The sequence below is a fragment of the Lissotriton helveticus genome, chromosome 1_1 (assembly GCF_964261635.1).
Source record: "Lissotriton helveticus chromosome 1_1, aLisHel1.1, whole genome shotgun sequence".
Taxonomy (NCBI): domain Eukaryota; kingdom Metazoa; phylum Chordata; class Amphibia; order Caudata; family Salamandridae; genus Lissotriton; species Lissotriton helveticus.
The window spans coordinates 550,323,460-550,336,558 of record NC_136057.1 but is presented as its reverse complement, the minus strand read 5'-3'; the positions used below and the strand labels follow the sequence as shown (position 1 = coordinate 550,336,558).

General features: G+C 43.2%; 1 protein-coding gene across 2 annotated transcripts in view; it reads right to left on the bottom strand.

Moving 5' to 3' along the window:
* Positions 1–253: 253 nt before the first annotated feature.
* Positions 254–13,099, bottom strand: part of RERGL (RERG like) — a 266,918-nt gene continuing 254,072 nt past the window's right edge. The window contains exon 5 of one of the 2 annotated variants that reach the window (XM_078654390.1): positions 254–3,271. In XM_078654390.1, coding sequence (XP_078510516.1) covers positions 2,989–3,271 — 283 coding nt within the window. In that variant the 3' untranslated portion in view covers positions 254–2,988. The remainder of the gene's footprint in view (positions 3,272–13,099) is intronic. The other variant, XM_078654397.1, reaches the window with a different exon arrangement.

Below are 13,099 nucleotides of genomic sequence, written 5' to 3'. Positions count from 1 at the left end.
TAAGAAGGGTACATACATGAGAGAAGTAGGAGAAAACACAAAAAAATAAGAAGCGCTGAATTTGTGGTCTTGAGAGTGAATATCCAGAGACATATAACGACTTGTTGAAAATCTTGACATTTATTTATTTTGTAAATATGCAACACTACGTCCTTTAGATGCAGGGGATGACAAAAATACCCCCATCTACCACTCCACACATGTCACCACTCAGTTCTTTTGACTCATTCTACACATCCTAGTATGAAATACAGAATTTTCACGTTTCAATTTTATTTGAAGTGTTAGAAGATTATTTTTTCATAGATTACATGCACAGATATGAGAAAATTAATATATTTAAAGTTGTGCGCCAGGCATTAAATGTGCTTAAATAAACCTAGACGTTATGCCTACATGTGAAGTGGTACATGTTCAACTGCCGATTTCTGACATGGAGATATGTGTCCTGATTTCACCTGCTGGAGCTTACGCATTAGACATCCCTTTTATGTTTTTTAAACCAAAACACCAGTAAGTACACCCAGGCCTGGCAGACTCACTGAAAATGTTTTTTATTTTTCTTCCTCCAGTAAAACAGTCAGCTCTGTGCACTAAATGCCTCCATTGCATATATCCCTGTTAGGTAATGGATTTGACTGCAGGTGTGTCCACTAAGCTTTTTATTTGAGATCGATAACAGACGTCCTCTGAGTTGATCAGCAAGTAGATGGGCTGCATAAGCAAACGAGTTCTATTCTTAATAATGGTGCTTGTCATCAAATCGCAAACACCAGGCACATGCAGGATTGGTGGGAAGGGACTCTTCCTGCCATGGTAGCCTGCCATCTCTGTACTTGCAGGCATATTAACAGAGTGAATTAGTTGTTTAGATAGTCTCTGAAAGAAGCATTCCACAAAACACAACGGGGCCTCATTTATGTGAGAAAACAGCGATGCGTCACTTTTCACTGCGCCCTCCTTGTGACACCAATGATGCGTTATTTTTACAGTATGACGCATCATGTCACAAGGAGTTACAGATACGCCAGTATTTCTGACGTATCTGTAGGCGCAAAAAATGACGCATTACTGGAGTGTGTCACAAAAGTGACAACTCCAGCAATGGGTCATTACACATGGCCAAGTCCCATGTGAAATGTGTCTGAGTCAGTCCTACGCCTGCCGTAAGGCAGGCGTAAGAGATTGACACATTTGCGTCCTAGAAGTGGCGCAGTGAAATCTTATAGATTTCACTGCGTCACTTCTACAACCCTTTCTTGGGTTGGAACGCCCCCCCTGCATACATTATACCTGGCGCAGGTATAATGTGGAGCAGGGGTTTACAAAGTGACGCATCTACCTTGATGCATCACTTTGTAAATATGGCGCAACTAGGCTCATCTTTTACGCCACTGGTGCGTCACAAAAAGTGACACACCAGTGGCGCAAAAGTGATGCAAGGGCTCATAAATAAGCCTCAACTGTGTCTGGTTTCTCTAGTCTTGAACATACCTTCCCTGGCCAAACAGACACCTACTCGGGCAGTGCTCACAGGAGGCACACCCAGGCGCGACCCACTCTCACCTGCACTTCTTACCTACCTATTTTGCATGACTCAGAAAGCACCCCAGATTCTTATAAGCAAGTCTCACACCACCCTGACCACCAGGCCCCAGTATACACCGCCCGGCTCCTGAGAAGTTGGCTCTATTTCCCAAATTAAAAGAGGATGTCAGGTAAGTGATGCTTTCATTGCTGATAACCGTGCTGCTGTGACTGGTAACTGTGCACGTGAGACCTCTGCACGGCTGCTCCAGGGGGTGGCATTGTCCTTTGCCAGTGAGGGAAGCTTGCGTTGCTGTTGCATATGATTTCTCTGGTTATTCGGAATCGTGCTCTGCTGCCTGCCTGCCACACATGCTCTGTGTATTAACGAAGCTTGATATCATCTCTTAGCTACACCAAAGCGAAAACAATTTGATGTTGACAACGTTTGTAAATAGACGGAGGCTCAGAGCCTACTGGTAACACATACGTCGACTCTCATTGTGAAGAAATCATAATAGCTGAGGGATCGGACAAAAGAACTACTGAGCCCATTGGATGTATACGTAGTACAGAAAAAACAAAGGCCATACAGTTTCCACAGGGACGCTAATCAACTTCTCAGTGTGAAAACACTGCCTGGAATGAGTAATAGCACGTGGAATCAGATGTGTGAAATCTGGTTCCCTCTGTCATTCTCCGTTCCGAAGTAAACCATCGGGGTCCGACAGCTGTATCTGACCTCCAGAGATACTGTTGCACCCAGTAACAGTATCCCAGGAAGCTGGAATTGGCGGACAATTAACAGGCCACTTGCAACGACAGCCAGTGTGTGCTAGATGATTCCGTCCAAAAAACACTGGTTTGGTTCACTTCCATGAGAAGAATTTTGTAGGCAGGGCATTTATCTCCATCTAGTCATTCATACTTTGATCAACTTTCTTCTTCCACATGTATGTGTACTAAATAACAAAAACGGTAAATGAACATTGTCTGTTGAAATGATGAACACTCCTTGGAAGTTTTCTGTTAACGGTCAATCTTATGTTTAAACCTCCATTGTGCTTCATTTTGAACCTAACCCTTTTCATGCATGGGGCTTCACACCATGGTCCTTTCAGGGCAGAGATTACAGCAACTACTACTAGTCAGTTTATGAGAAGAACCTTTCAATTTAGAAAATATTAAATTCAATTTCTGCACTGATAGTTTCTTTCCAAAGTTAAGAAGCCAATATATTCTTTAATATTCTGCCAAGCTGCATTGCTAAATTGAATGGCTCAATTTGTAAAATAAACGACACAATCTGAGCTAACTTTGTTTCCTGAGATAACTTCTGTCGAAGCTTTTGACCTTCCATTCTCTACATAGTGGGTGTCCTTTTTTTAATGAAATATCTGTTCTACAACATATGCCCTTGTCTAATTTACTGAGCCACAGTTTCCTCACACAGGTAATGTTCTACACAGATTTCCTTCGTTTCCCAAAAACATTATTAATCAGTTTGGCCATTGACTTTGAGCCACTGGGTCTTCTTTTCTCCTTGACCTTGCAGTGTGTGGTAATGCTCTTGAGAACGTTTGTGAACATATTCACTACTTCTTGACAGTGCTCTGCTGCAGACAGTTCCAAAAACTGGCATCTGTTTTCCAATGCCACCTTCTGACCCTCTTCCCAGGTGATTTCTCTCATGTGGCACAGGTCCTGTTTGTTGCCAATTAAAAACACCACACACTCGCCGTCTCTATCAATAATAAAAAAGAGAGAAGTTTACTTAAGACAAGAATCCACATTGGTTTTCTTTTACATCGTTTAAACACCTTGCAGTGAATTATTGGTCACGTTTTAATAAATGTAAGTCCAGGGTTTAAAATGGAGATTGAGAAACCTACACATGCTTTGGCCCTGACAGCCTGATTGGGATTCATACAGGAGATTACGTTTGTTGCTTGGGATAGCTACCGATACACCAGTTGGATCAATAAAAGAGTAAATAAGCAGAGGTTACATAGCTACTGTCCTTCCGCAGGAAAGAAGGCACATATGGGGCTACCACATGGCACACCTCTCATCTCAAAGTGAAACTCTACAACAGTCCAATGAAGGAGTGGTTCACATGTGTTTTATACTATATTTGTGTATTTGTGTGTATATATTTATATTCACTGAAAAAAACATAGGTTTCAGGGGTGTTATAGTTAGCTGGACATTTCACTCATACAAAACCATAGAAATTCCTCCGTTATAGTTAGTTCTGCTAACTATAACTCGCGCGCCCGAAATGCACTGCTAATGATGTCACATATTCTATCATTCATGACATGGTCAGTGACATCACTGATGACATCATCCAGTGGATGTGGTTTTGTTTGAAACTTAAATATGTATTATATATATACCAATCTGTATTGAAGAATGAGTGCATATAATATTGTCTGGATGGAGGATTTAGTAGCTGTGTGTCTGTCTGTTTAAGTGAGTATTTAAATGTGTCTCACTAAATACAAGAGTTAGTGACTAAACTGTGTGAATGTCTGTATCACTCTGTCTTTTCTTGTGTAACCTGATGCATCCGTTGGTCACTAGCTACATGAGTGTCTATATTAGTTATTGATTAGTTGGCTGAGTATTTGTATGGGAGCCTTAGTGTGTGTGTGGTTGGGTGGGGGGTGTGACCCTGTGCATAGAAGTGTGAGTGGTTGATTGACTAGGTGTATGAGTTTAAGAGTGCATGTGGAAACAGTTGTTTGGGTGAGTGAGTGTGTTTATGGGTGTGTTGGTGAGCGAAAATATGTCTCAGTGATACATCTCCAACGAAGTAGAAAAATAAAAGGCAGTGTATGTGAGAGTTGGTGTATATAAATAACTATACATAAGAGTTAGTGATTGTGAGAGTGACTGTATGGATAAGTGTATGCTTGTAATAGTGATTTTATAAGACAGTAAGTATGAGTTACTATCTGTATGAATAAATGAGGTGGTGTTTGTATAACTGTGTAGGTGAGTGGATGTAAGATTGATATATTGTTTGCATGAGTGAGTAGGATGACTGCATAACCGACAAGGATGAGTGCTGGTGTGTCAATGTCTATATAGGTGTATGAGTGCCTTTCATAGTGTTCTATTGATCAGTGACTGCATGTATGACTGATTCTATGGGTGAATGAGTAGATGTCTGTGTAGACCTAGGAATCAGTGAGAGGGTATGTAATTACTGGTATTGGTGTGTCAATGGTTTCAAAAATGGTACTTTGTATTTTACAGTGAGTGATCAAAGGTTATACTAGTGTGTGATGAGGTGCATAAGATTGTCACATGGATGATGTCATCAGTGATGTCACTGACCATGTCAAGATTGATGTAATATGAGACATCATCAGCAGTGCATTGCGGGCGTGCGAGTTATAGTTAGCAGAACTAACTATAACGGAGGAATTTCTATGGTTTTGTGTGAGTGAAATGTCCAGCTAAATATAACACAACTGAAACCTACGTTTTTTTCAGTGAATTTCTAGGGTTTTTTAAATGCTAATTTCTAACTATAACGTGCCTGAAACCTAAGGTTTTTTCAGTGAATTTCTAAGGTTTTTTAAATGCTAATTTCTAACTATAACATGCCTGAAACCTATGGTTTTTTCAGTGAATTTAAAAGGTTTTTCAAATTCTAGTTTCTAACTATGCCTACAGAGGTACGATATGTGAAGAAAGAAGAAAAATCGCACAGAAAGATGCAAAAGAAATGCAGAAAGAAGGAAGACATGTGCAGAAAGAAGTGTGAGTGGTTGAATGACTAGGTGTATGAGTTTACTCATAAAGACACTATTGAGGCAGTCATTCGCTCACTAACACACCCATACACACATTCATCCACCCGTACAGTCCTGCACACATGCTGTCTTCAAAACACATACAAACAGTGAGTCAGTCATTCATGCATCTGTGCCCTAAGTAATACACCCCACCAAACCATACAGACACTCATTCTGATACTCAAAAAACCATCTAATAACCCATATAGACAACCTTGTAGCTACTCACCAACCCATGCAGCCACTTATACACAAAGTGAGACACTGATACAGATATTTACATATTTATACATTACTCGCTAATACATGTATTCACTAAGATACACTTAATAAGTCAGTTATACAATGAAATTTACAAAAAAAACATCCATTTATTTTAATTACCACCCACCAAGTCTGCTCCCAGATTTAAAAATGCTCCCACTGCTTAGGATCAGATTTTTGATTTGTAGCCCTGCCCGCACTGAAGCAGGCAAGGAAACAGATCAATATATTGTTCATATCCGCAGGGAAAATTATTAGAAGCGGCTCCCTTTAGGTGGGCACAATGATAGTTCCTGCTGCCTGTAGAGAGCAAGCTGGGGCAGCGGGGGCCATGGGTCTTCTCCCTCTGCCCCCTATGACTATATATGGGAAACCTGATTGGGCACCAGAGCATCCACTTTTAAGTGTTTAGGAACCCGGGGATTGGATACCCGGGGCCTAACAGGGCTCGGTGAGGGGGCTGTGTGACCACCCCTCCCATTTTAACTTGTATGTATTGCCCAGGGGGATAAGCCCTGGGGGATTGAGAACAGCGAGGGCCCCTTCCCCAGTCATAAAAAAAGGCTCTGGGGGATGAGGTTCCCTGGGCCTACTAAGGCTCAGGGAGGAGGGCCATGCATCCCCCTCCCCTGTAATTAAAACAAAACTGCCCTGGAGGATCAGGTCCCCATGTACTCATAAGGCACGGGAAGGGGGAGTCACTTACCCATCCTCCCCTTTTAAAAACATATGGTCCTGTGGCCAACCCCTCCACAGCACACGGCCAAAGGCCATGCGCACGGGAGAGGATTGATATTGTGTATGATAATAAAATATTACATTACATTCGTAAAACTCTAGAAATTCACTGAAAATACAAAGGTTCATGTAACTTTATAGTTAGTTGCACTAGAAAGAAGTTTTTGTTTAAAAAAAAAAACTTAGAAATTCACTGAAAAAAAACAAACCTCAAACTAACGTTATAGTGAGGTGAATTTGTCAGCAGAGCTAACTATAACTTGTACCCCTGCCATGCACTGCTTATGACCTCATATGTTACATTACTCAGGCCATGTTCTATGACATCACTGATGAAAACTCAAGTGACATAATGGATAATATCACTGATGACATCACTGATGATATCATCCAAGCTTCCTTTGTACATATTGCTCTATAAATGGGTATAGCATTAGAGAAATGAATTAACAACCAACCAAAGATATGTGGGAAACCCTCATTGCATACGGTGATCAATCAGTATACAACTGATCAGAGAAAGCCAAGTTAATAAAAATACTGAACATCTGTTCCAAAAGGAAAGCCCTACAATGGAAAGCTTTTATCTATAGGTGATTCAGAATGTGGCAGCAAGTGCCATTTTTCTGACAGGGCCCAGTACTCATACAACTCAGCTCCTGTCCTCGCTACACTGGTTCCCAGTGCGGAAAAGAATACATTTTAAAGCCTTGGTCTTGGTCTTTAAACCCTTCACTGCGGCGGCTATTCCGCCGCAGTGCTAAGGGGGCGGGGCGGCCGCGCGGCGGCCGCATTATTATTATTGAATTTCTTGAGCGCACAGCTACCCGTAGGTTTCCCGGCGCTATAGGTGTGAGACAATATTAAAGATGAGAAGGGAAGGAGATCAGCGAACTTACAAATTAAAAAGCCAGGTTTTGATTCCCTTACGGAAGGTAAGGAGGCACATTTCAGAACGTAAAGAGGGGGGTAGAGAGTTCCAAAGAGAGGGCACCAGCAGAGCAAAAGAGCGACCACCCATTTTTGCTCTCTTGATGCGTGGGATCCTGAGCTTATTCTGGGTGGAGGACCTAAGTGTACGAGGTGGAAGATATTGCTGCACCAAAGCAGATAGATAGGGCGGGGCTTTTCCTGTCAGGATTTTATGTATAAAACATAACGCCTTGAATTTAACCCTGCTCTCAATCCGTAGCCAATGTAGGTTACGCAGGTGGGAAGAGGCTGAGGATCTGGCGGGTAGATTGCAAATCAGGCGGACCGCCATATTTTGTACTACCTGGTACTTCTTAGTGACCTCCTTACAGGCACCTAGAAGTAAGATGTTGCCGTAGTCCAGGCGTGAGATGACAAGAGCCTGGACTACCGATTTCAAGGTGTCAGCCGGCAGCATCCATGAGATTTTCCTAAGCCACCTGATGATGGTAGTACAGGTGGCAGAGACTTTCACGACATGCTGCCTGAAAGACAATTGATTGTCCAGGAGGACCCCGAGGTTACGGGCAGACGAAGTTGGAATGGGAGGCGGGCCCATCTCCGGTGGCCAATGATGTGGGCCCCAGAGCGAGGTGTCGGAGCCAAACAGGAGCAGTTCTGTTTTCTCCCCGTTTAGTTTTAGTTTATGCTCCAACATCCATGCCGCAATCTGCTTTAGTCCAGTTTGGAGAGACGAGAAAGGGAGATGTTTATTGGTGGAGAGAGAATAGATGACTTGAGTGTCATCAGCGTAAGAGTAAATAGAGAGACCTGCCTGTTCCGCCAAAAAAGCAAGGGGTCTCATATATAAATTGAAAAAAAGAGGACTAAGAATAGATCCCTGAGGAACACCGTGCTTAGAGGGAAAGATAGAAGAGATGGAAGTAGAAGAAAAGACTTGAAACGTGTGATTAGATAAAAAGTTAGAGATCCAGGCCAGGGCAGCACCATCGACACCCACCTCTCTCAGGGTGGACAACAAGATGGAATGGGAGACGGTGTCGAATGCGGCACTCAAGTCAAGCAAAATGAGTGCCACCGTCTCCCCGTTGTCCACTTTCTGTCTGATGGATTCCGACACACCAAGGAGAGTGGTCTCAGTCGAGAAGCCAGCCCTGAACCCGGATTGTGAACCATGAAGAAAGTTAGAGGACTCCACGTGAAGATTAAGCAGAGAATTGACATGTTTCTCCAAAATTTTAGAGAAACATGAAAGCAACGAAATGGGGCGGAAGTTAGAGGGGTTGTTAGGGTCTAAGTTGGTCTTTTTTAATAGTGGGACCACCATAGCGTGCTTCCATTCGTCGGGCACGATCGCTTCAGAAAGGGAGGCGTTCAAGACTTTCAAAATAATAAGGAGTAGGGAGGGATCCAAAAAACTCAAGATTTGAGGGGGCATAGGGTCGAGCGGAGACCCAGATTTTATATCCTGTAAATACTTTTTTTAAAACGGAAGGGAAATGGGATCCCAGGCAAGAAATTTGGGAGGCATGGGGGTACTACAGAAGGACGTAGCAACTGGGGGGGGTATCTACAGATAAGACAACATGAGTGGACACACCGGGATAGGAGGCATGCTGGTGACGGAACCGCTCCGTCACCAGCGTCGGTTGAGCTATGCTTGTGACGGAGCGGTTCCGTCATGGCCCGCCCCGCTCAATAGAACCCTCAGCGCAGGCGCGGAATTCGCGCCGCGCACGAGCGTTCTATCGAGCGGGGCGGGCCATGACGGAACCGCTCCGTCATCAGCACAGCGCACCCGCAGCTGATGATGCAGCGGTTCCGTCATCAGCATGCAAGGGGTTAAAGCATTTCATAAGATTGAAGCCCCCTACCTTAGGGAAAGATTTCAACCTTATACTCCACAGCGTACTTTGAGATCTTCTTCCCAGCTGTTGATCTCAACTCCGAAGGTCCTGCTCTACCGGGTAGGGGGTACATCTTTCCAAGCAGTGGCCTCTGGGCTGTGGAATAGCCTACCCTTCTCCCTTAGACAGATCCCGGACGTCCTTACTTTTAGGAAGAGTCTGAAAACATGGCTCTTTCAGTTATGAACTTAGTAGTAGTGGAATGCTTTGTTAGATGTTATGTGGTCTCTGTTTCTCAGCGCCGGGACACTTCTGCGAGTAGCCATGCGCTTTATAAATGTTAGCTAACATAACATAACATATCAAATCTCTTACAGTTGATAAACCTACAGTGAGAAATTAAGTTGATATGAGTAGACAAATGGGTAATGTAACCAGTATTGACTGGGTATTAAAAAGTATCTTCTAAGAACAGTGTACACTCTCTGCAACATTTGACAAAAAATACACTATTCACTTCAAATAAGTAATGACTGAAAGGGCTAAAGATTATACTACATCCAGCCTTCATATTGAAGAGAAATCTTTACAGAGAGCCCATCTTCTTAAGAAAAACAAGCACATGTACATAGCTTAATACTTGGGGGTCAATTCCGATCCGGTAAAAAGCGCTCTGAATCGTCGTACGGAGCGTTTTTTCCCCGTACGAATCGTACCTGTAAACGTCCCGTACGTACGACAAAGTACGATTCGTACCAGGAGCCGTACTCCGTACGAGTCGTACAAGACACCGTATGACTCTAATCTCCGTACGATTCTACCTCCGAACCCGCGACATCTGTACGGTTCGCGGCTGGTTTTTACGACCCAGCAAGTACGATACGTGTCGGGTACGCACCGTACGACCCTTTTTCTACGGGAGCTGAAAACAGCCGTAAAAGCAGAGTTCGCGCCGAAACAGGTACGGAATGCCCCCCCCGGGTACGGTGCGTATCCCCCATGATCGCAGGGGTACGCACCGTACCCCTGCGATCATGGGGTGTACGAGCCGTACCCCCATTGTACGATGTGTGTACGAGCCGTACCCCCATTGTCGATCGGTGTACGAGCCGTATCCCATGTACGATCGGTGTACGAGCCGTACCTCCATTGTACGATCGGTGTACGAGCCGTACCCCCATTGTACGATGTGTGTACAGCTCGTACACCGATCGTACATGGGGTACGGCTCGTACACCGATCGTCCTTATAAAACAAACTAACACCCTCACTGCTTGATACCATCAATGATGTCATTAGAGATGTCATCGGTGATGTCATAACTGATGTTATAGAACACATCATGAGTGATGTATTATGTGAGGTTATACGCAGTGTATGGCAGGACACAAGTTATAGTTAACTCTGCATTAGTCCAAAATGTTATTAGAGGGGAGGATGGGCAGTGTACACCCACTCCCCGAGCCTTTAAAATGCTCTGGGGACCCCATCATCCAGGGCCACTATTTATCTTTGAAGGGAGGTGTACCATGCGGCCCCCTCTCTGAGTTGTTTTGGCCCCAGGTGCCTCATCTGGCATGGCCCGCATTAATTAAAGGTGGGTTCCCAGGTACGCATCCAGCCAGAGAAGGCTCAGCCTCCCCCCACCTTCCATTTGAAAATCTTAGTAGGGGATGAGGGCCCTCCTCTTTTATTTTATTATTTAACCCTGGGGTTCTGGTGTGGTTGTCAATGAAAGTGGGGAAGCTCTCAGTGGGTGAGGAAGGCCTATAATGTCAACAGGCTGTTGCTCTGTGTCAGTCCTGATGAAGCCCCCTATGTTCGGAACTCAGTTCACATCAGAGGGGAAGCTGAGCCTGACTGGTGACTAGGCTTCAATGGCTGTGCCCTGGGTACATGTAGTACCATATACTTGGGATTTATATGTACATTAAATATGCCAATTAGGAATATGTCAATTTTACAATGTTTGAAAGGAGAGCACAAGCTCTTTACAGTTGGTTAGCAGGTGTACATTCTTCTGAGTCCTATTTACATCAAAAACGGGTTCAGTGACAGAAGGCAAACGTCTGGGTAATGCCACACAGAATATTATCATCTCTAAAGGAGGTCAATTGTTTTTTAAGTCCTGCTAATCTGAATGATAAACTTTACTGAAAGGAAGGGTTTGTGCCCTTAGGTGAACCCATCATTGGTAGCTAAAAGGATCCCTGACAGGTTAATTTACTCATGTGTATCATGTAACTTGTAATCATGTGAGGGTTTGAGATTCATCCCAGAATGCAGATTACATGACAATCAGAACAATCCCTTTATTTAGGATGTTTGGACGTTTAGTGTGCTGAAATCCACTATCATAAATTTACAATAGTGTGTGGGATAATGAGGATTATGAGGTAATCATTCACTTCCTGAATGGTTTAAAGGATAGGTGTTGACATAAAAGGGGAACCATTGTTACTTGCTTAATCATGAACCTACCTCAATATCCTCACCTTCCAGTCCACTAAATCAATTCCTTCTAGTCAATGTCTATGTGAGCACCAAGTAGGAAAAACTGTATTACTAAGAACCACTCCTCATATAGCACATTTATATATGTGTCTCCTGAAATGTTTTAAGTAGACCAATTATGCTACTTTGGTTAGAATCTTCTCAAGCGAGAAATGCCTCCCTCAGTTTAAAATGCCAAACATTGGGCTCACTTGTTCCCCTCGTATGGTTGGGCCAAAGTAATCTCTGCATGTACTTTCTTTGACTGAGTTCCTTTAAGATCCCAGTCTAAACTTGACAGTATAGATACATGTAAATAAATATTTCTGCATTTGTAATTACCTTGCAAAACAATACTTGTAGTTTGTAAGGTTATTGTTAAAAATGTTGATTCTGACAAGAGTTGAGTCTACTCATTGACTGTCTCAATGGGTTTTCAGAGTATCTAGGAAGGTGCTCCATTCTGTAGTTTGGGCTAAAAGCAGGTGGATTTTTCAGTTCCACAGCATTTGGGGCAGTACATGTCACATGCCTCGAGTGTTTCAGGTTTGGCAATGGTCACCTGGGTTGCTTTGCCATGAGACTTATATGAATTCTCCTGGCTGTCTGTCAAGAGTTTCTGTATGGAACTCTGAGCCAAGTTCAAGTGGACATTTTGTTGCTATTGATTAGAAAATGCTTTAGTTGTAGATTCTGGCTGTCCTTTGAGCATGCAGATTGTTTCCTTTTAGTTTAGTGATGTTCCAGAACAGATATTTATTTAAGGAGTATATTGGAAGGGGAAGAGGATTGCAGCAGCCCATGGCACGTCCAGTAGCACTTGATACCTACCATCACATAGAGCCATTGTTTTTGGCCAGTCTAGAAGTATACAAACAGGATCGCTGTTTGTATACTTTTTAATCTGCATTTGTATCTCTTCTCTCCTTAGGCATAAATAATATACCACTCTCAAGAAATTCAACAGGACTAGGATTTGTACAGAACCATGTCAAACTATAAAATTGGCCTTCTGACTGGTTCTATTTATTGTACTGCCTAAAATATAAATTCAGAATGCTAGCATTAGACAGTTTCTCTGGGGTCTTGTGCGGAGAATACATAGTATATTTGATTGCGATGTTGCAAATCAAACAATCTACTGCTGCATGGATACAATTTGCAAAAGATGGAGGACGGCTAGGAAACAGTTGCTGTGGACTCTCGCTTCTCCCTGCCCTGGCTTCTGGTTGCAATATGCTTATGGACACTTAATTCCTGCTATTGTAAAGGGAGAAATGCAAGAACATCAAGAAACCTTAAAGCAGTTCACAATCTGCTCAAATATGGCATTCACTTGCTGGTCTGTTTTGTTCATGCGGGAGTTCAGAACATTGTTGACAGTGAGAGTGGCACATGCCCCATTGTAACTGGTCTTCTCTGGTGGTTATGATGGTGGTATTAATAGCACCCATGGTCTGCAGGCTGAAAATGCCTGAGAACTCCCTA